The sequence below is a fragment of the Trichosurus vulpecula genome, chromosome 3 (genome assembly GCF_011100635.1).
Source record: "Trichosurus vulpecula isolate mTriVul1 chromosome 3, mTriVul1.pri, whole genome shotgun sequence".
NCBI classification, from domain to species: domain Eukaryota; kingdom Metazoa; phylum Chordata; class Mammalia; order Diprotodontia; family Phalangeridae; genus Trichosurus; species Trichosurus vulpecula.
The window spans coordinates 6,331,852-6,353,939 of record NC_050575.1 but is presented as its reverse complement, the minus strand read 5'-3'; the positions used below and the strand labels follow the sequence as shown (position 1 = coordinate 6,353,939).

The following is a 22,088-nucleotide window of genomic DNA, read 5'->3' as shown; positions in this document are numbered from 1 at the left end:
AGTAAATTCTCCAGGGTGGAAGGAGGCTGAGATAGCTATGAGGTCTAGCCCTTAGAGGATCCACTATCAAAGGAGAAGGAGAAAGAAAGTGAGTGATAGAGGAATATGAAGAAAAAAAGACTGAAACTTACTAAAGATCTCACAAGGAATAAAACAGCACAAACAGATAAATCAACAGGGGAGATATTAATAACAGAAAGGAAGATGGCATCCAAGACATCTAGATGAGTCCAGACATCTCTGAATTAATACTGTGAAACAAAGGAAAATGGATTAGCATCCAACAAGGCAAAGGCCCTGTGGATATCCAAGAGATTATGGCATCACAATAGGATGTTCCTGAATGGTTTAAAAAAGAAATAAGAACTGTAAAAACAGAATTTATGCCTTGCACAGCAGAGATCGGCAGAATAAAAACCCATGAATTCATGGTGGCATGTCTTTCCAAAGAAGGAAAAGAGAACAATTGATTGAGAATGCAAATATACAGAAGGGAGGGATAATTTGGGATAAGAGAAGCCAAAAGAAATAGCATTAAAAATGAAACCTGTAAATAAAACATATTGATCTTGAAGACAGGATATGCCAAAACAACTTAAGGATCGTAGGCCTCCCAGAAGACAAAAAGTAAAAAAACCCAACAACAACAAACCAAAACCTTGAATACCATAAAGCAAAAAATAATGAGAAAACTGCCCAGAATTTCTGAACACACACACACATACACACACACACACACACGCACGCGCGCGCTAATGGAAAGTATCCACAGATTGACTGCAGAAAACAAACATACCTATACCACAAACTCCAAGATATACAGTGATTAAACTGAACAATTCCAATGACAAACAACAAATTCTTTGAGTGACCAGGAGAAAGACTTTCAAATACAAAGGAAAAAGAAATTCGAATAACACAAGAGTGTTCTGCATTCGCCATAAGGGAATGGAATGTGTTCTGAAGAGCAAAGAGGCTCAAGATACAACCCAAAGTGACATCCCTGCAAACCTGAGCCTAATCATAAATGAAAAAATAAAGAATGTGCAATAAAAGAGAGACATTTGAAACATTAAAAAAAACCCAACCAAATGTGGGTAGATTATTTGCTTTGCAAATGCTACAGACAACACTCACAAGAATAGTAAACAAATACAACAACCAAAGAATTAGTAAGTAATGGCATTAATTAACTCAAGGGAAAAAAGGGGGAAATCCATGAAAGATATCTCACAGGTTGCTTAAATAAAATGAAAGAAATCTTTGTGTCAAATGTTAATTCTACCATAGCTTTTATAGGAAAGTTTGCATTGAGAAGCTTTATTTTTCAAATGAAGGAGGAAATAGCTTTGCTACAGTCTGATGTGGTCAGACCTAAAGTATTATGTTCAGTTCTGGGAATCAGTTTAGGAAAGACATAGATAAGCTGGGAGATATCCAGAAAAAGGAGAGTCTGCAGAATATGACTTAAAAGCAATGTTTGAAAGACCTAGAAAAGTTTAGCCTAAACAAGGCTTAGAAATGGTGAAGTGGATAGAGAGTATATTGTTAATGTATTGTTAATGGAATGGGAAGATCTTTCTTGCCCTTTGATAGGCCCATGTGACCTGCCTGAGTCACATGGAAGCCTGGGTCACATGAGCCTGTGGTGGGAGGAGCTTGCTGGAAGGGTGGAGCAGGAAGTTGGAGTGAGTTGGAGCTTGGAGAGAGAGAGAGAGAGCAGCTAGGGGCTAAGGGAGCTTGTTGGTGGGGAGGCCTGGGGATGGTGGCGCCCCCTACATTGATAATGTGTATAGATTTCTGGGCTTTCTGATGTTCGAGTAAATGTTTTGGTTTCGTCTTCAATGAAGAGAGTCTGTCATAGCTTGTGATTCAAACCTGGGAATTCACCTACATATTCACAGCAGCTGCGTGGGTATGGCCTTGGCCATATATTTGGTGTCATGAACAGGATCGCAAGATAGAAAACCTCTACGTGGAGACAGGACGGCTCTAGGGAAGGAGATGGATATCCCAGGATGGATGGGCTAAAAGCGCAGGACTCTGTGAAAACCGGGAACTGAGGCTACAGAAGGGAGCACCCAGGGATTCAGAAAGATGTTTGCAAGGAATGCCAATAGAATCGGGGAAAGAAATGGCAAGAGTGTGGAGGAGAGGCTGGGCCTTGCTAACAAGTTATCGTATCCTATGTAAAAGCAGAGACAAATTACTAGAAGAAAAGGTTCGGATGAAAAAGGAGTTAGCTGATTTGAATGAGAAGCTTTCTATGCTACAGTATTCAAACTTTCCTTTAGAAGGTCAAGCTAGAAAGTTTCAGGTGGTAGAAGAAAAAGCAGCTGTGAATTTAGCTCAGAAAAAGAAGGGAAAAGTTAACAAGAGGAAGATGTATGCAGCCCTTGCACAGGCACAATCAAGACTGGGGCCCAAACACCTGGCAGGAAGACTTGTGGGAGGAAAATAAACAAAGTTAGATGAGGAAGCTTCTAGGAATGCAGATGTTTGTCCAATACTAAGGAAGCAGGAGAACCAGGTGGGCCACACAGTGTTTAGGGAAGTAATTGAGGACTTTACGCAGCAGGAGGTCACAGATATTGTGAGTCGATTCACCCCCAAAACAGGAGAATTGTTAGTATCTTGGATGGTGAGAATCAGTGATGAAGTGGCCAGAAGAGTAGGTGTCTACTCGTCGATTGTTCGAAATTCATAGGTGTTAGAATCCTTTTACTCAGCAAGCTTTTAGGGATTACCATATGCAAGGTGGTAACTATGGAACTAATCTGTTACCTTTAGCTGCAGAGGGATGCAACAAGCGATATCCCACTGACTCTATGTGGCCTAGTGGAGATAGACCCTGGTATTTGCTTAGAGACAGCCTGAGAAAGTCAAAGGAAGAGGTAATGAAAACAACAATTATGATTGGAGATGCAGATGCATATCAAGGTACTCCCATAACAGTTTCTCATAGAAATATAATAGTGAAGATGGCTCCTCCTGCTTATAAGCACCTAATTCTGACTCTATTAATTGGGGAAACAGAACACCCTCTTTTGGAGGTACTGGATAAGATTTCACAGTTAAATGACTTAGGAGAATGGGGAAAAAGATAAATTTCCTCAAGAGAGAAGAGCAAATAGCCAGTGGATTCAAAGTCATAATAGATTAACAAGGAAAAAATTGTTTATTGCTTTATTGAGAGCAGGAATAGATTTTGGAAGAATAGATGCTATTCTAACTAATGAACTAAAGTACCAAGAAAAGGGACTTAATATTAGACTGAATAGGGAGGTAAGAACTGCCCATACAGATTCTCCTTAATTATTGTGCCCAAGTTTTTCACATCTTCAGGGAAAATAGGAAATTGGCCAAGCCCAAGCTCAGATTAAAGAAAATACATCTCCAGCCAGAATGATGACTCCAAATCTGCAAATTAGAAAACAGCAACAAAGCAGATGATGTGCAAACCAACTACTGTGAAACTGACTTAGACAAGGTACCATGAATAAGGCTATGATAGTGGGTTCATGGACTCCAGAAGCACAGCTGACCCTATATCTACCCTGCTTTTGGTTATTGTCTCCTTATTCTTTTTGGCTTTTTTTCTGTTCAACTTGTTCGCTAGATTTGTTTTCTGCAGGTTTGGTGCCCTGTAACAACAATGTTACTAGCAGCTGCTGTGGAGGTATAAGGCTAATAACACCAGCACACAGAAGGGCTGCTAGCAAAGATTCTTTGATCTGCTTTTCTAAGGAAAGCAACTTCAAGGGGTTTACAATCTCACTTTAATCAAACATACATATATCATTCCCTTAGTTCAAGTGGAAAAGTCAGCACCCTGAACTTCAGAGAAAACACAAGCAGAAATTATATAAACAGAACAAATAACACAAATCAACAGACAGGCTTCCGTCTGACCATAGCAATACATACACAGTTACCAGAGAGAGAAGCACCAACATCTGGGTTTTCAAAGCCGGGGGCTCCAACGGCTACCCAGAGTCTTGTCTGGCCAAATCACCAAAACTCTTCCAATGAGTGTGCCCCCAAGCAAAACCTCTCCTCCTGCAGTTCTGAGAGTTCTAGCTTAATGGCTACCCTCAGAGTATATATACCCCTTTTCAGGGCCCGAGGGTTTCACACCTCTCATGACCTAATCAGCAAAAGGCTGCGGACCTTCCTACAAACAAAGGCAAGACTCAATCAAAGGCACTTGATTGCTTTAGTGCTGAGAAGCGCTCCAAAACAAAAGACAACAAAAAGTCTCACTTTGCTTGCCATTACTTGCCCTCTACCTGTAGATGCCTGACTGCTTGAGCTGGATGTCAACCCTGGACCTGGCATTGACCAAGCTCTGGATGCCGGCTAAAGAACTGACCCCTCCAATGGGATCTCTTGGGGCAGGAACAGCTCTACATCCAGTTTCAGCAGGAAGTAGCTATGGAAAAAGAGACCTTCGCCTCTTACTCCAAGGGATTTTGGGCCCCATTCATCTGAAGGGGGAATAATGGGGCGCTTGTGCTCAAGTCCCAACCTAAGATATAGTTTTATGTGTTTATTTTGCACTATCCTTGTTATATTGCTGTACAGTTCTGTTGATACTAGTTGTTCCTAAGCTCCTATTGACCTATGTAATAGACACAAAGGATCTTGGGGCCGACAGTATTGTTAATGTATTGTTAATGGAATGGGAAGATCTTTCTTGCCCATTGATGGGCCTATGTGACTTGCTTGAGTCACATGGAAGCCTGAGTCACATGAGCCTGTGGTGGGAGGAACTTGCTGGAAGGGTGGAGCAGGAATTTGGAGTGAGTTGGAGCTTGGAGAGAGAGAGGAGAGAGAGAGAGAGCGAGCAGCTAGGGTGGGTGAGAGAGGGAGTGATTTTGCTTAAAGGAGCTTGTTGGTGGGGAGGCCTGATAGAGGGAAGGCCTGGGGATGGTGGTGCCCCCTACATTGATAATGTGTATAGATTTCTTTGTTACTACGATGGACGTGGCTTCCTGGTGTTTGGTTTCATCTTCAATGAAGAGAGTCTTAAATCTTGCGATTCAAACCTGAGAATTCACCTGCATATTCATAGTAGCTGCTGTGGGCATCGCATTGGCAATATAAGAGTTGGCCTCTTAGTTAGGCAGACTTGAGTTCAAGTCCTGCTTCTGATATATGCTGGCCATAAGAACCCTGGGCAAGGCTCTCAAGCTCTCAATAATCCCAGGCAATTCTCTAAGACAGTAAGCTATAGGTGAGTTGTTGAAACTCCCATGAAGTCACAGGTCTAGGGAGAAGAAAGAAGAGTTTTCAAGAGAACCTAACAGCTGTCTTCAAATACTGAAGGGCTGAATGCTAAGTGATGGACTCTGGGTAGAAGATGCAGAGATGGATTTAGGCTTGATGCAAAGAAAAAGTGTCTTAACAATCCCATCTGTAGTACTTATGTGGTGTCAAGGAAATGGAAACAAAGTAGATGTTAATAGTTTGGGAGATATCTACACAGACTGTGGGACATGAATGCAACACAATATTGCTGAATTGTAAGAAATGATGGACATGAAAAATTCAGATGCATATGCTCATATGAACCAGTGCAGAGTGAAGTAAGCAGAAGCACGAAGACAATATAAACAATGACTACCATAACAGAAATGGAGCAAAACCACCACGACTACAACAATTGATCACTGTAATTAAATTAACCCCGAACAAACCCTAAAGAATGAATAAGAAAATGCACCTCTCATGATTGAAAAGTTGTAGGGCTACGTGTATGAAACTCTGCACCCACTACCAGACTCAGCTCATGGGTTGGTTAGTTTTGCTGAACTGCTTTTCTTTTTTTGACATTGTAAGAGTGTGCCCCTTTCAGACGTTGGGAGATCTGCAGGATGTAAATGGCAAGTTAAGAAGCATTTACTAAGCACTTACTATATGCCAGGAATTATACTAACTGCTGGGGATAAAAGAAAGGCAAAAAACCAGTTCCTGACACTCAAGGAGCTCACAGTCTAAAGGGGTAGAAAACATAAACTACTATGTATAAGTGCGACATAGAGACAATGAGATTTATGGATCATGGCTGTAGAGTCTGTAGAGATGACCACTTGGTCATTGTTTGGGTCCAGGTGGGCTTAGAGTGAATATAAATAGCAACTGTCTCTATTTTGGCCAGAAATCCTGAAGGTCTTCCCCTCCCAGATTTACTTATTTTTTTTGACTAGGTGAAAAGAGGCCATTCTCTGCCTCATTTCATACTTAGCCTTAATCACTGAATGGGTGTGACCTCACTCAAACTGAGACCTGTTAAAGACCTTATCTTAAAAAGGCCAAGGTCTCCTACTGCATCCAGGGCAATCTCCAGTCATCCTGAACTATATCTTGCCACTGGACCCAGATGGCTCTGGAGGAGAAAGTGAGACTGGTGACTTTGCACAGCCCTCCCTCCCTTAAATCCAATTCACTTGCATATCACAGCACCACCTCCCTGATGTCATGGTCTTCTAGAACTAAAGGCAAACAACAATAACAGACAACAAGACCTTGTGGCTCACTCAGATAGTGAAAGGCCTTTGAGAGCCTATACCAAGAGTTGTGAGTTGCTTTGGCTACACTGTGCACTCTATATTTGTGCCTCACTACCAATGTAATTTTAAGTGTGTGTGCACTCTCAGGGGTATGGTAGATATTTACCATAGATGGCACTCCTGATTGTGGGCAAAGAAAATTGAGAGGATTTTTTTTTAATGTCTGTTTTTGTTGTTAGTTGAGCAAATGCCTTTGATGAGCCCTAACTGAATCGACCAGATGATTCTAAATGGGAAGCCTGAGCTTCATGAATCATGAGCTGTAGTTTTAAGTAGCTACCTACAGTCTTAATTTAGGTAATCCCTTGGGGACCCAACCTGGCAAGTACAAGTGTAGGTTGGGAGACGCAATTTCAAGATGGAGGTATATTATAAGGAATGGCTCTCTGGGTAGGGAAGTGAAGAGAAGATATATTTGGAAATAAAAACGATGCAAAAAGCAAAAACCATTAAAATGAAAAAAAAAAAATTAGAGCTCCTAAAAGTAAAATAAGCCACCTCAGGAAGTAGTTCTCCATCACTGGAAGTCTATAGGCAGAAACTGGATGAAACTTGTTGAAGTAAGGTAAAGAGGTAAGGGTGGGGTCTTATGAGCTCTGATGTCATGTTGTTCATCTGGGTGATGGCTATAGAAGCAGGACTGATGGCCTGGGGGAAAGTTGGGATGCTCCTATTCCTGGGGCTTTGAGTACAGGGTTCTGGACTTTCTCTGTCAGGATCTGAGGAAAGGTGATGGTTTAAGTGGTGGCAGTAAAACCTGCCCTTATATGCCACTTTTCATCTCCCCTTCAAGGTTCCTTGCTGCTTTTGCTAGGTTAGTCTGACAGCCCCACAGACTATAATTGGTATTGGTGGTGGTGGAAATGGTGGGCTCCTTCTCCACAGGGGTCGCTTTTTTGAAGGATGGCTGTGGGGGTAGGCTGGAATAAGGACTGGTAGTTGGGAGTGATGGTGTTGGGCTGCTATTGCTGGGGTTCTTGGCCTTGCCTAAAAAGTAAGTGAAGCAGATACTGCTCCTACCACAGAGGATATGATATGGATGATGAGCCAGCAGAGGAGACTAAGAAGATGCAGTCATAAAGGTAGGAGGAAAACCAGGAGAGAATAATATCATGGAAAACCTAGAAGGAGAGAGTATCCAAGAGGAAAGGACAGTGCCAAATGCAATAGAAATCAAGAAGGATGAGGACTGAGAAAAGACTATAAAATTTGGTAATTAAGAGATTACTGCAATCTCTAGAGATCATTCCATGATTTCTTGAGAATCCACAGAATTCTTTCATTGGGAATTAATTTCATTTTCTTTCTTGTTAAAATGGTAAAATGCTTTAATTTCTCTCTGAGGCATTACTCATTCTTCTTTCTGTTTGCTAGTTTATCTGCTTGTACGAGGTTTTTATTAAGGCTTTCTTTGGATCTTTTGGTCTTTCATAGTTTTTTTTCCATTACATTCTCCCTTTACTTTTTGATCCTCTGACAAAAGAATTTCTGGCTCAGGCTTCTTGCTGCCACTTTATGAAGAAAACACTGCCCCAATCTCTATACTAAATTTCCATATATTGTTGCTGGAAACTAGAAGGTCATACTACCCACTGAAGTCTGCAAACATCAAGGCTGGGACATAAGACTTCAGCTTTAGTCTTGACTAGCCAGTTCTCTGACTTTCCTGACATAGAAATCCTTATCTTCCCCTTCAGTTACTTGCTTCCCCATGTTTATAACCTTTTCTTCCTGTTTCAACAATTCAGCTAGCAGCTGCTGTGGGGGTGAAAGACCAACACAAGCCCAACAAGAGCTGCAAGCACAGGTTCTTTTGATCTGCTTTACTAAGGAAAGTAACGTGAAGGTGTTAACAATCTTACTTTAATCCAGCATGCAAATATCATTCACTTAGTTTAGGGGAAAAAGCCAGCACCCTGAACTCCAGAGCTAATACAAATTACAAACATCAACAGCCAGACCTTGTCTGATTCAAATCTCAATGCACAGTTGCCAGGGTTTACGAGCTGGAGGGCTCGTTACCACAGCTGCCCAGAGTCTTTTCCAGTCACACGCCACTCTTCCAGTGAGTGACAGTCCCAAGCAAATAGCTGCGTTCTCTCTTTTTATACACTCTTTAGCCGTCATCAGATGTCATCTGAGTGACCAGAACTCAGGCTCCTACTATTGGCTCTGGTCTTAGCAACTCCCCTTAGGACCCTGAGGGCTTCATGCCCACGTAGGCTTCGCACCTAGTAGACAGGGGTTTGGGCCTGGGGTTTAGCACCTAGTAAGAGTCAATCAAAGACACCCAACTTAATTGATATTACACTTCCCCTCCTGCCTTCTGTAAAACTCCATTGTTTCCATACTGCTCTGGCATTCACATTCTAAGTAAGATTGCTGAAACAGACATCTGGGCTCACTGACCTTCGTACACTGAGAAGTCTGCACTCTAAGTGTAATAAAAACCGTAGGACTATCTCTGCAGCCTAGATTTAGTGGCTGACAGCAGTGCCTAATCCATGAGGCCTTGGGTAACTTTTATCTCAATCCCTGCTCCTTCCAGCTGTGCACAGACCTCCAAGCTTGGGTTGTGCGTAGCCTCAGCCTCTTTATTTTATATTGGTGTTGAGGTCCCAATTTTGGTTAATCTATAGATAGAAAGGACTGGCCCCAACCAGGCCACTTTGTCTCGGTCCTGATGCTCTTTCTCCCCTAGTCTGGGAGCATCTTTACGGTCTTCAATCACTTTCAGTTACTTTCCCTTTCTACACAGAATCAACACTCGCATATTTTGCAGGGTGGATCCGGGAGCAGTTCAGTCTGGGTCGCTGACATTGGAGACCCTTACAGCCAGAGTGAATCACACGTTTGTACGCTTGAGTTCACCGTGGCAGGCATGAAGTCAGCTGGAGTTCGGATTGAAGTTGTCTAGTATTTTTAAGGCTTTGAGGTTGGAGGGGTTTACAAGCACAACTACCGCAGCACCTTGCCAGTCACCTACCGCCGGCCGAAGCCCGATCCGTACACTTTAGCGCGGTTCCCGCCACGTCGACATCGTGAGGTCTTCTCTGCGCTCCCCCGTTAGTCCTCCCTAGAGCGCGCCAGGCTGCGTGACAGCAGCCTCCTCCTACACATCCCGACACCGCACGGCTGCCGGCGGAGCGCACGGGCTGGACGGCGGCTGCTACTGAGTAGCTGGTCCACGATCTCTTCCAATCACATGTTTGTGCGGCTTCTCGTGTCGCCCTCTGTTTATGATGCACCGCAGCCCTCTCGCACCCACCGAGACCCTCTTTGATAACAACAACAATAATAATAATAATAAGTAGCAATCATTTCTGCGGCGCTTCAAGGCTGCGGATGCGTTTTACAGATCTCGCAGCTCCGGGACTTAGGGGCCACTATTATTTCATTTTACAGATGAAGAAACTAAGGCAGACGCAGGTGAAGTCGCTTGTCCAGAGGGTTGAAGGATGGATTTGAACTCAGGCCTTCCTGTCTCCAGGTCCGGTGCTCTATCTACTGCACCCCCTGATTACCTCTCTATTTTCCTTTGGGCACCCCTCAACGAAAGGGGCCAGCCAAGCTAAGTACAGGGAGGCTTACTGTGGGTAGACTGCCCGCTTGATGGTGAATTCTGTGACTGCGACAACTTAGGAAACAAAGAGAAGCATGGCGCTCTATGGGCCACTTTCCAATTCTTCAATGACGGTGGCAGAGACCACATGTAAATATTAACTTTGCTCTTGGTATGCTAAATGCGAGATTCTTTTCCGGGGATCAATAGTGGGTCTATACTGCTGGAGGAGTTGGATTATAGCAATCTTGACATTCCTAAGATAAACAAAGCCAGAAAACAAAAGGAAGTTGCAACTAAATGAAGGACTGTGCAAAGGCTGTCCTCGGAGAGGAGTTAGTTTTATCATGTACTCACAGCTAAAAAGAAACATCTTACATGGTACATAAGGTAATTTCCTGCTGCTATGCTCATGATAAAAATTTACCAAAAATGATCCATGCAAATTACTGAAGCTTATGCATTAACAAATGTTGCAGAGAATGAGAATATAAAGAAATTCTATGAAAAACTCAGTAATATCCTTCAAATGAAATCAGCAAAAAAAGTGAAATTCTCAGTGACTTCCAAATAAGGACTGGTATGGGAAGAATAACCAAAAAAAAAAAAAAAAGAAAGAAAAGAAAAAGAAAAACCAACAACACTGGAATCCACGACTTGAATGAGAGATGTCAAAGGCTTACAGATTACACAGAAGCCCTGTGATTACACATCATGAATATATACTTAGAAAAGAAAGTTGGAATGTGCTAGATAAGAAGAGCTCTGAATAACAAAATGAAACTGATTTTATCTGTGAAAGATTGGAAACAAATAGCTACCATTGTTGGAATCATTTGAAAATTAGCTATCTATGTACAGCCAGGCTATTGACTTATCAGAGCAGAGACCAAAATTAATACTAAGTCAGGGGATGGAAAAAAAATGGGACGTGGCATAAAACTGAGAAAACTCCAACCTAATCTATTTATGCTGCTGACTAAGAAATGGACAAAATAACAGGCATGTACAAAGGTTATTGCCATTTCTTAAAGAAGTATACTCAATATAAATCAGTTGCCTTGGTGAGGAAATCAAGAGTCTGGAAACCTCCTTAGTCAGTGAACCCTTCTAAGTGGCAACTCAGTAGGAGTAACAAAAGGGTTCTTTTTTAAGTGACAATTGAGTCACATGCTTCAATATTTCAATAGATACATGATTTATGGACGTGGATGTGGCAAAGATCACAATATACTCATGCCTTTTCATCTTTTGCAACTCATTAATATTTTCTTATAATTCCTGGAGAGGGCTAAATATCTCAGAGGGCTTCCTCTAGATATCACAGGGATATTGGTGCAACACTCAGACTTTCAACATATGACAAATCTACCTACTTTCCTAAATGTTCATTTCCTAGAGGCTGCATAGAATTTTGGAAAGAGCTCTGGCTCTGGGGTGAGAGGAATTTGGGTTCATACCCCTCATCTGACACTTAACATATGTGTGACCTTGGGCAAGTCACTTGGCCTCCTTGGATCTATCTCAGTTTCCTCATTGATAAAAGGAAGGTGTTGAATTAGAGGGTTTCTGAGGTCCCTTCCAGTTGTAGATTTATAATCTTATGATTTTCTACATTACTTCTTATGGGTGAATCATCATGAACAATATTCTGTAGCCAACTTATCCTTTCATTTCTCAATTGCCTTTTGGGTCACCTGAAATTCTGCTTCTTTAGAGACTGTGATCTTTCATGATTTGTAGTCATATAGCCCCACTGGCAGAATAATGATGTTAAAAAAGATTGGGGTTTTTTTTGTTTGTTTCTTGAGACAGGAGTTCATGATGTGATTTTTTAAAATAAGTTTTATCAGTTTTATTGAATTACCTAAATCTAGTCCACAGGTTTTATTTCATTACTTGTAGTATCCCTTCATACCACTTGGTGTCACCTTCTAACTACTATTCTAAAATTGTCAGCTTCATTCTCACTTTATTTGGGGGGAAAAAAAAAACAAACCTAGTCACATGTCCTTCTAGGCATGAATGGGAGACCTTCTAAGCAACAACTGCCTTCCCAATGCTGTATTCTGCACAGACAGAATGTTGCCTTGTTAAAGTACTAAAATAGCTGACATATATAGGGCTATAAGGTTTACAAAATATTTTACATATAGTATCTCATTTGAGTCTTATATGACTCCTGTGACGTAGGTGCTGTTTTTAAGATGAGGAAACTGAGGTCCAGAGAGGTTGTCCAGAATTATACTAGGCATGTCACTGTGGTAAATGAGGATGTAGGGGAGCTGAGTCCAAATGAATCAATGCCATATCCTTATGAAATGTATCCTTTCCAAGCTCCTACCTACTAAGTAAGCCTCCTTTTGTTAAATGTTAGCTGATCGAGAAGTGTCTTATCTCATTCTAGTCCTGAGTCTTAAGTAAGGCCTGGCTCAGAACAGAGGTGCACATGGCAACTTATGCCCATAAGTCATCACCCTGGTTGCTGCACTGACCAACAGGCCTTTCTTTTCTCTCTGTAGCTTAACTCATATATCTATATGCATGTGTATGTACATGTATGTACACATGTACATATGTATATGTGTTGTGTGTATCCATATATGTACATGTATATATGTGTAGTGTTGTTTCCCTGAATAATAATATTAACTCTCAGAAAGCAGGTGCTCTCACTTTTTCTATTTGGATCACCAGCAATTAGCATAGTACTTGGAACATATTAAAGAAATGAATAAATAAAATAAATGAGTGAATGAATAAAGAAATAACAAAACCAAAAAACTTAAAAGATTGAAACAAAGTAGTGGAGGTTAGGGGAAAAAATTTAACAAGACTTAAATCCTAAACCAGAAAGAACTTGTCTTCCACTCCACAGTCTTCTTGATTCAAGACTTACACTTTTTCCAGTTTTTAGAACCAATTTTTCAGCATTTATATGGTCTAAAAAATTAGGGTGAGGTTTTCTCCTACGATAATCCTCTTCACTAAAGGGAATTTCAAGATCGTCCTGTGAAACAAAAATTTTGTATATTAGAAACACATTTTCTATGCCAAATATTTATAGCTATATTTAATGCTTTATAGTTTATAAACTGCTTTTATTAAAACAACCCTGGAAGGTAATATTATAATTCCCATTTTAAATGACTTACCTAAAGTCACACAGCTATTAAAGTAATAAAGTTGTGATTTAAACCTACTTTTTGAATGATTCTAGTCCAAAGTTTGTTCTCTCAAATACAACTCTTCTGACCTAATTGGTCACTATAGGGCCCTATTAAGCCCACACAAAGCTTTAAAATCTATTGTTCACTTTAAAATTCTTAAAAATATCTTATTTTCTTAAAAAAGATCTAGTCATGTTTTTGTATTTTAAATAAAATATATATTTTTATAAATGCATTTTATTACATGTATAATAAAACACATTTATATTAAAGCTTACATAAAACACTGTTTAATGTTTATATAAAATTTTGTATTTTATATAAATATTTTGTATTTCATATTTATATTTTAATACAATTCTAAAATGGCAAAATTATGCTCTTTCCTTCGCCACACAAATTTGTAGGGTCAGTGTTAGATGGATATGCTAACTTTCCTTATCGTGTCTCTTCTAGTCAGGGTATGTGGTAATGAAGTGAACTTAAAGGCTTTATGATAAAAGCATTTAATACAGGTACTCAGTGGAAGGATCAACTATTAAGAGAGGGTTAGTGCATGTTCCAAGCCCCTCTCCTTTCTTCAGTCCTTTATTTATTTATGACTTGGCCCCTGGCTCATATGTAAATTTCTAAATTAGGAGGTAAAATTCCTTCTCCACCATTCATTATCTCCCCTGCATATTAGTCATATTTCACTTATTATTTGATCAGGCTTAGTCCCCCCCAGTGTGAATTCAAAGTCAAATTCTTTTGGAAATGTGGAATTTTCAAACAATCAGGAAGGTTGGTCCTTAAAATTAGTACAGTGCAGTGCAAAGAGCACTGGATCTGGAGTCAGAGGAGCTGGGTTTGAATTCTGGCTCTGCCACTGACTTGAAATCTTGAGAAAAGTCACTTCACTTCCCCAGGTCTCAGTCGGTTTCCTCCTCAACTATAAAATGGGAGGGCTGATGGTCTTGAATCTATAACCCTGTGTCTAAGTTTCTGTGAACAGATAGTTGTCAAACAAGCAAGGACTACCACTTCATTACCTTATCCCATCTACTAAGTGCCAGGCCCTGTGGCACTGGCGATAAAAAAAAGAGGCAAAAGACAGTTCCTGCCCTCAAGAAGATTAAAACCGATGCAAACAAGTGCACACAAAGCAAACTATACCCAGGACAAACAGGACGTAATTAAGAGAGGGAAAGCACTGGAATTAAGAAGTGTTGGAAAAGACTTCTGGTAAAAGCTGGGATTTTAGTGGGGACTTAAAGGAAGCCAGGGAAGTCAGTAGGCAGAGATGAAGAGGGAGAGTGTTCCAGGCATGGAGGACAGCCAGAGAAAATGCCTACAGGCATTTTAGTGTTAGCATAGTGTTAGATGGAATGGCAATGAGGCCAGTGTCACTGGATAAAGTGCATACAGCTGACAGAAAGGTGTCACTGTGGTGGAGAAGAAGACTGAAAAAGGTAGGAGCAAACTAGGTTATGAAGGCCTTTGAATATCAACAAAGGATTTTGTATTTGATCCAGGAGCCCCTGGAGTTTATTGAGGGATAGGTGGGTGGTTGACATGGTTAGACCTGTGCTTTAGGAAAACCACTCTGTGGCTGACCGGAGTGGGGGGAGACCCGAGGCAGGCAAACCCAAATTACTGTAATAGTTTAGGTGTGAGGTCCTGCACCGAGAGTGGTAACAGTGTTAGAGGAGAGAAGGAGGCATATTTGAGAGATGTTACAAAGATGTACAACAGACTGAATATAGGAGGTGAGAGATAATAAGGAGTTGAGGATGACAGCTAGGCTGTCAGCCTGAGGGACCGTGAGGATGGTGCTGCCCTCTACAGTAACAGGGAAGGCAGGAATGGGGAGGGTTTAGAGGGACAGATAAAGAGTTCAGTTTTGGATGTGATTAGTTTAAGATGTCTACTGGACATCCAGTTTGAGATGTCTGAAAGGCATTTGGGAATATAAGACTAGGTCAGCAGAGAGGTTGGGGCAGGATAGGTAGATTTGAGAATCACCAGCATAGAGAGGGTACTTAAATCCATGGGAGCTGATGAGATCTCCAAGTGAAGAAGTACAGAGGGAGGAGAGGAACCACGACAGAACCCTGAGGGACACCTATGCTTAGAGGGTGAGATCTGGTGGAGGATCCAGCAAAGGAGACTGAGAAGGAATGGTCAGATAGGTAGGAGGAGAACCAGGAGAGTGATGTCCTGAAAACCTAAAGAGAAGGGAGTATCAAGGAGGAGAAGGTGATCAAGTGTCAATGGCTACAGAGAGGTCAAGGAGAAGCAGGATTGAGAAAAGGCCATCGTATTTGGCAATGAATCCCGGCTCATTAGCAACTTGGGAGAGAGCAGTCTCAGTAAAATGGTAAGAAGCTGGACTGTGAAGGGCTCAGAAGAGAGTGAGAGGAGAGGAAGTGGAGTCACCTAGTGTGGATGGCCTTTTCAAAGAGTTCAGCCACAAAAGACAGAAGAGATACGGGACGACAGTGGGGAGGGAAGGATCAAGTGAGAGATTTTGAGGATGAGGGTGGTATGGAAATGTCTGTAAGCAGTAAGGAAGGAGCCAGTAGAAAGAGAGAGAGAAAAAAAGTGATAGAGTGGGGATGACAGAGGAGGCAATCTGCTGGAGGAGACAGGATTCAACAGGATTGTTTGAGCAAGTAGATGGGTTAGGCCACCTCACCATGTGGAGCAGGGGTGAAGAAGGAGAAAGGGATAGAAGGCACCTCAGTGACAGGAGATAAGTAAAAGGGGAGAAGAGGGAACTCACAGCAAATGGCTTCCATTTTTCTGCAAAATATGAGGGAAGAATTGCAGCTAAGAAAGAAGAGGGAGGGAGAGCCATCGGAGGTTTGAGGAATGAAAAGGTTTGGAAGAGCTACTGTAGAGAGCGGGACAGAGAGTTGAAGAGGGAGGTCTAGTAGGATTTTCTAGCCGCAGTGAAGGCCCAGTTGAGGTTATGTAAACTAAATCTGGAGTGGACCTGGTTAGAACGGCTGCATGATTTTCTCTACCTTTTTGAGCAGTAGGAGCAAAAGTGGGGGGTGGTGGGAATGACTGAGGCTGAGAATAAAGGAATTTCAGATAAATAAGGGGATTTCAGAATTCTTGAATATGGAGGTAGTACACTCTGGATTATGGCAGTATGATCATCTTTGTGGGTAGCTGAGGTGGCATGGAGGAATGCATCATGGGAAGTGAGTAGGCTGAGAAACTGAGTGGTTGAGGAGTTGGAGGGAAAGTCAATATATATGTTGAAGCCTCCTAGTATGTGGGCAGGAGTTAAAGAGGAGAGAAACTTTGTGAGCCAGGTACCAAACTCATTGTGGAAAGGAGGGGAGTGACAGGGAGGTGTGTAGACAATACATACTAGCATTTTGATTGGGTGGTAGAGATGAATAGCATGAACCGCAAAGGAAGACAGGTTACTGAGTGATGGTGGTCAGGAGAGAACTTCAAAGTGGCAATGAAATACTGAAGTCATTACTGAAGCAAGGAGCATTACAACTCCCCCCTCCTTGACCAGTGAGCAGAAGAGGAGAGAAGTGCGGTTAGTACTGGAAAGGATGGGTAGGGAGCGACGGCATCTGGGGCAGCCAAATTTCAGGAATAACTAAGTAGATGGAAGGAGTGGGAGAGGAAAAGATTTAGGATAAAGGGAAGTTTGCTGCCTATGGAAAAGGCATTCTAGAAGGCACAGTGGAAAGGCTTCATTCCAACTCACAGTTGAGATCCTATTCTTAATAAGTCTTCAGCTAATTCTAATAAATACATTCACGATTCTATAGAGGTATTAAGTCACGAGTTTCATAATGTTTTGTATGTTGGTACATATAAAAATCATTATTCCCATTTTCTAAAAATCACATGTCGATAGGAACACTTCGAAATCAAATGTGTGCCTTTATTTGGTCATGGTTTTTAAAAACAGATGTCAGGATCTGGCAGCATTAGAGAACAGATTAACCCACAAGAGAGCAAATGCAAGTGTTATGATCAGCATCTTAAAGTCTCAGAGAAGTAGTGACATGGCCAAAGTCACACAGCTGCTAAGGATCAGGCCCGGCACTAGACCTCAGGCCTTCCGACGCCAAGTCAGAGCTTTGCCTTTATACTACCACATATACTCTAATAGATATTACCACTACTTTATACTACTATATACTATTTTATACTGTACTATTATGCATACTACTATGTTACCATATATACTACAACAGATATTATCATTAGATGAATGGTGTTTATCAATCAGTACTTAGCACACCATCTTGCACAGTAAATGGTTTTTCCAAATCTCCTTACTTCATATTACTGGAATGATAAACATTCAGTCAGTTCTCTGCTCCCCAGGGCTGTCATATGAAGAACGGGTTAGGCTTGTTTTGTTCTGCCCCATAGGGAAAGCCAGGAGCAATGGGTAGAAGTTGCATAGGGGTCAATTTAGGCTCAGTGTGATGTCAGAATTCCTTTTTTAAATAAATATATATAAATATATATATATATGTATATATATATATATATTTAGTTAGTAATTTAGTTTTAGTTTTCAGAAGAAACTTCTTAACTAAAGCTATCCAAAAGTGGAATTAGGCTGCCTAGAAAGGCAGTGAGTTCCCCGTCCTTGGAGGTAAAATGTCAGTTACTTGCTGATTTCTCCTTGCCAGCAAGCAGCATGCTCTTGAGGAGCTTTCCATTACGTTAGTTGATACATTCTCAGGGAAATACAAACTAATTAGAATATTAGTCAAATTATTGGGGATATAAATCTGTAATAAGGAAAATCTTATATGATGTTCCAAAACAAGATATAATTGATTACTTATCGATTTTGGTTAGGTGGGCCACTGTTTTCATCCACTGGCCGAAAAGCAATCAAGGTTAAAGTACTCTAACAAAAAATTCCTTCTGGTATTCAATTTAGTAAGATGGGCTTATTAATAGAGAATACCTCTATAGGACAATGAATTAAAGCCTCATAATACCTAAATTACCCTTTTATTTGTCAGTTCAAATGAATAAATATATGGGGAGAGAGGCTGGAAAGTCTTCATAGAAGAAGTAGCACCTAAGCTGATTCTGGAAGGAAGAGGAGGATTCTAAAAAGAAGAAAGGAGGAGGGAGCTCATTTCAGGAAAGAATTCCAGGGAGCACGAGAATAGAGTTCAACTAGAGGCATGGCTAGTCATCCACTCTGGCTCGTAATAGAATTCTAGAATGAGAATAATAGAAAATAAAGTCGGAAAGTTATCTTAGGGTCAGATTGTAGCAGACCTTAGATGCCGGTAGAAGAGGTTGTATTTTATTTCAAAGGCAATGGAGAGTCACTTATACTTTCTGAGCAAGGGAGTGTCATGGACTCATCTGTGCATTAAAGAATTAATTTTAAGTACCTGTGTAGTGAATAGACTGGAGAGGGGGAGAGCCTGGAAATAGGAAAACCAATTAGAAGATTATTACAATAGGCCAGGTAGGTGATGTAAGGGCCTGAACTAGGATAATAAACATGTGAGGGGAGAGAAAGGAATAGAATGAGATTTTGTGGAGCTAAAATTGACAGGATTTAGCAAATTTCCAGATTGGTAAAGTGCAGTTACAGAGGTTGGGGGAAGGGTAAAGGAGGGAAAATTTCAAGATGATTAATTCTACAACAATGGGTGATGAAAGGACAGTAACGTCCGCAACGGAAACAGATAATTTTGGAGGCAGTGAGAGTTAGGGGAAGACAACGATTTCCCTTTCGGATGTGTTCAGTTTGAGATTCCAACAAGATATTCAAATATAGATTTTCAGAGACATAGGATTAAGAATTTAAGGGTAAACCTTTTGTTGTTCAGTTATTTCAGTAATGTCTGACACTTCATGACCCCATCCGGGGTTTTGTCGGCTAAGATATTGAAGAGGTTTTGCCATTTCCTTCTCCAGCTCATTTTAGAGATAAAGAAACTGAGGCAAACAGGGTGAAGTGACTTGCCCAGGTGTATCAACAATCTAGCTAGCAGCTGCTGTGGGGGTGTAAAGCCAACAACTACCAGCTCACAGAATGCTGCAAGCCCAGGTCCTTTTCATCTGCTTTACTAAGGAAAGCAACATTAAGGGGTTAACAGTCTTACTTTAATCCAGCATACAAATAACATCCACTTAGTTCAGGGGAAAAAACCAGCACTCTGAATTACAGACCAAATACAATTCGTAATTATCAACATCTGAGTGTTCAGCTGGGGAGCTCACAATGCCTGGCCCAGAGTCACGTGCCACTCCTGCTGTGGCTCAGAGTTCCAAGGGAGAAGGCTAACCTCTGCGCTTATATATCCTGTTCAGGGCGCTGAGGGCCCAGACCTCACCCAGGCTGGGCGTGGAGAAGTTCCCCACCCCTAATACCACATCAGATACAAATCAATGGCTCCCAATTACCTCAGTGCTGAGAAATACAAAAACATCCCATTTTATCTGCCCCATTCAAACAAAGGCCAGAATCATTAAAGGTCAAGAGCAAAAAGTCCCACCTTAATTACTATTACACCAGGATCAAACAGCTAGTAAGTGTCTGAGGCCAAATTTGAACTCAGAAAGATGAATCTTCCTGACGCCTGGCCCAGTGCTCTATCTACTGAGCCATCTAGCTGCTCCTTGGGCATATTTATAGTCAATAGAAAAGTAGAAGCTAGCAGAAAGGGCCAAAATTAAGATGAGAGAGAAAGAAAGAAAGAGAGAGAGAGAGAGAGAGAAACAGAGAGAGAGAGAGAGAGAGAGAGAGAGAAAGGGGGGAGAGGATATCAGTAAGAAATGACATTTATATGAAATTTGTATTAAGGTCCGCAAATTACAGAGCAACCCTGTGTTGTAGGTACTACCGATATTGTCCTCAAGTTCAGATGAGGAAATTTAAATTGAGAGAGACTGAGTGACTTTCCCAGGGAAAACCTTCTACGCTATGGAATTTTCACCCAATCCTCTTGGCTCCAAGTCTAGTACTCCATTTACTACACCCCACTAGAACTAATGAAGGGAAAACTCTTAGAGGAGGAGGATTCAATACAAAGAAAAACAAACAAGTAGAAGGCTCATCTTTTCCTCATAGTCTGTAGCAAAGGCAAGGGTGTGGGAGATGATGCAGAGAGGACAAAGGAGATTACAGACCACAGCTGATGGTCTCAATTTTCTCAGTTAAACGGGAAATCAGGTCACCTTCTAAAAGAGCGGGGAACTGGAGAGATGGGAGCAGGTTCACGACGCTGCTTCAAGAAGCACAACCGAGATACTGACGATGACGATGGCAGCAGTTACCACAGGGAGAGTCCTTACCGCATGCCAAGCACTGTACAACGATCACCCTGCTTAGTCCTCACAACAACCCGGGGGGGGGGCACCATTATTATCCCCATTTTACAGATGAGGGAAAAAACTGCAGCGAGCCAAGGTGAAGTGACTTGTCCATCTAGTCACACAGCTACAAAGTGTCAGAGATAGATTTGCATTTAGGTCTTCCTGACTCCAGGCCTGGCACTCTACCCACGGTGTCACCTAGCACGGCCACATGACAATGGGAGCCCAGCTGTGACTAGAACAAATGACTTTAGAGTAGATGTAGTTGACACAATTGTGTAATTTCTGCTTGTGCTCAGGAGCCTGTGATTAGAAATGGAGAAGACATCTGCCTGGTAAGGCTCGTCCAGGTTTGAGGACTGGTAGAGCATGAGTAGGAGGAAGAGGAGAGGGCAGTGTATGCAAGAGGTGAGAACAGTACATAGCTTAACTAGTTAATTATAGCATTAAGTGGAAAGTGAGGCTAGAGTTATATAAACTATCCTACATTCTCTTCTAGAGGCAGGAGGGGTGGAAAGGTTGAAGGTCACAAGGAGAATGGAGAATATGTTTAAATATGAGGTAGAGGAAGAGATAGAAGGACAGGGAATTATGAAGAGAATTTTGGAGCTCATTATCATGCAGGGCACATAGTTAAGGGTTAAGGTAAGATCTAAGGTACTCTTAAGTGGAATGAAGATGTAGATTATTAGGTATCTAGAGGTGGTAGCTTTTGTTGTTTTTCAGTTGTTTCCGTTCTGTATGACTCTTTGTGACCCCATTTGGGGTTTTCTTGGCAAAGATACTGGAGTGGTTTGCTATTTCCTTCTCCAGCTCGTTTTACAGATGAGAAGAGTGTATGGGGTATTCAGGGAGGCCTAGCACCTCTGGTGCGAGGGCTTGCTGAGCCCTTTCCAGGGCTGCTCATCTTTGGTGTCCACCTTTCACCCAACTCTCCCCTGTGGCTCCAAGAAGCTGTACCATGTGCAGTGGTCACACCCTGGCAGATGGGTTAAAGTAGGTTGAGGGTAACTGACAGGCCTCACACCTGTCAGTGAGTTAGGGGGATGTCTATCCCTAATACGTGAAAACTTTCCCGAGAAGAATTGGTAGATGAGAACAATTTGTTCCAACGGCCATGAAGGTGGCTGAAGCAGGTGCTGTGGAGCACTCAAGAGTGTGCCAGACATCACAGACACCAAGATAATTCACTGAATCCTGGGCCATTCTTGACTTCTGTCCTGCCACTGGACTTAGATGACTCAGGAAGACAGAATGAGGTTGACAGCTCTGTGCAACTCTACCTCACTTAAATCCAGTTCACTTGCAACTCAAGACCTCACCCGTGATGTCACTGGTTCTCTTAAAAAATGAAGGACTAGCAATAACATCAAAAAATGAAAAAAACTGAGGCAAACAGGGTTAAGTGACTTGCCCAGGGTCACACAGTTAATGAGTGTCTAAGGCTGGATTTGAATTCAGAAA

General features: G+C 41.6%; 1 protein-coding gene across 1 annotated transcript in view; it reads right to left on the bottom strand.

Annotated features, from left to right (window-relative positions):
* The window catches only part of AK7 (adenylate kinase 7), a 99,427-nt gene that overhangs the window by 55,270 nt on the left and 22,069 nt on the right, over positions 1–22,088 (bottom strand). Inside the window, exon 5 of the mRNA XM_036748830.1 lies at positions 13,034–13,144. Coding sequence (XP_036604725.1) covers positions 13,034–13,144 — 111 coding nt within the window. The remainder of the gene's footprint in view (positions 1–13,033; positions 13,145–22,088) is intronic.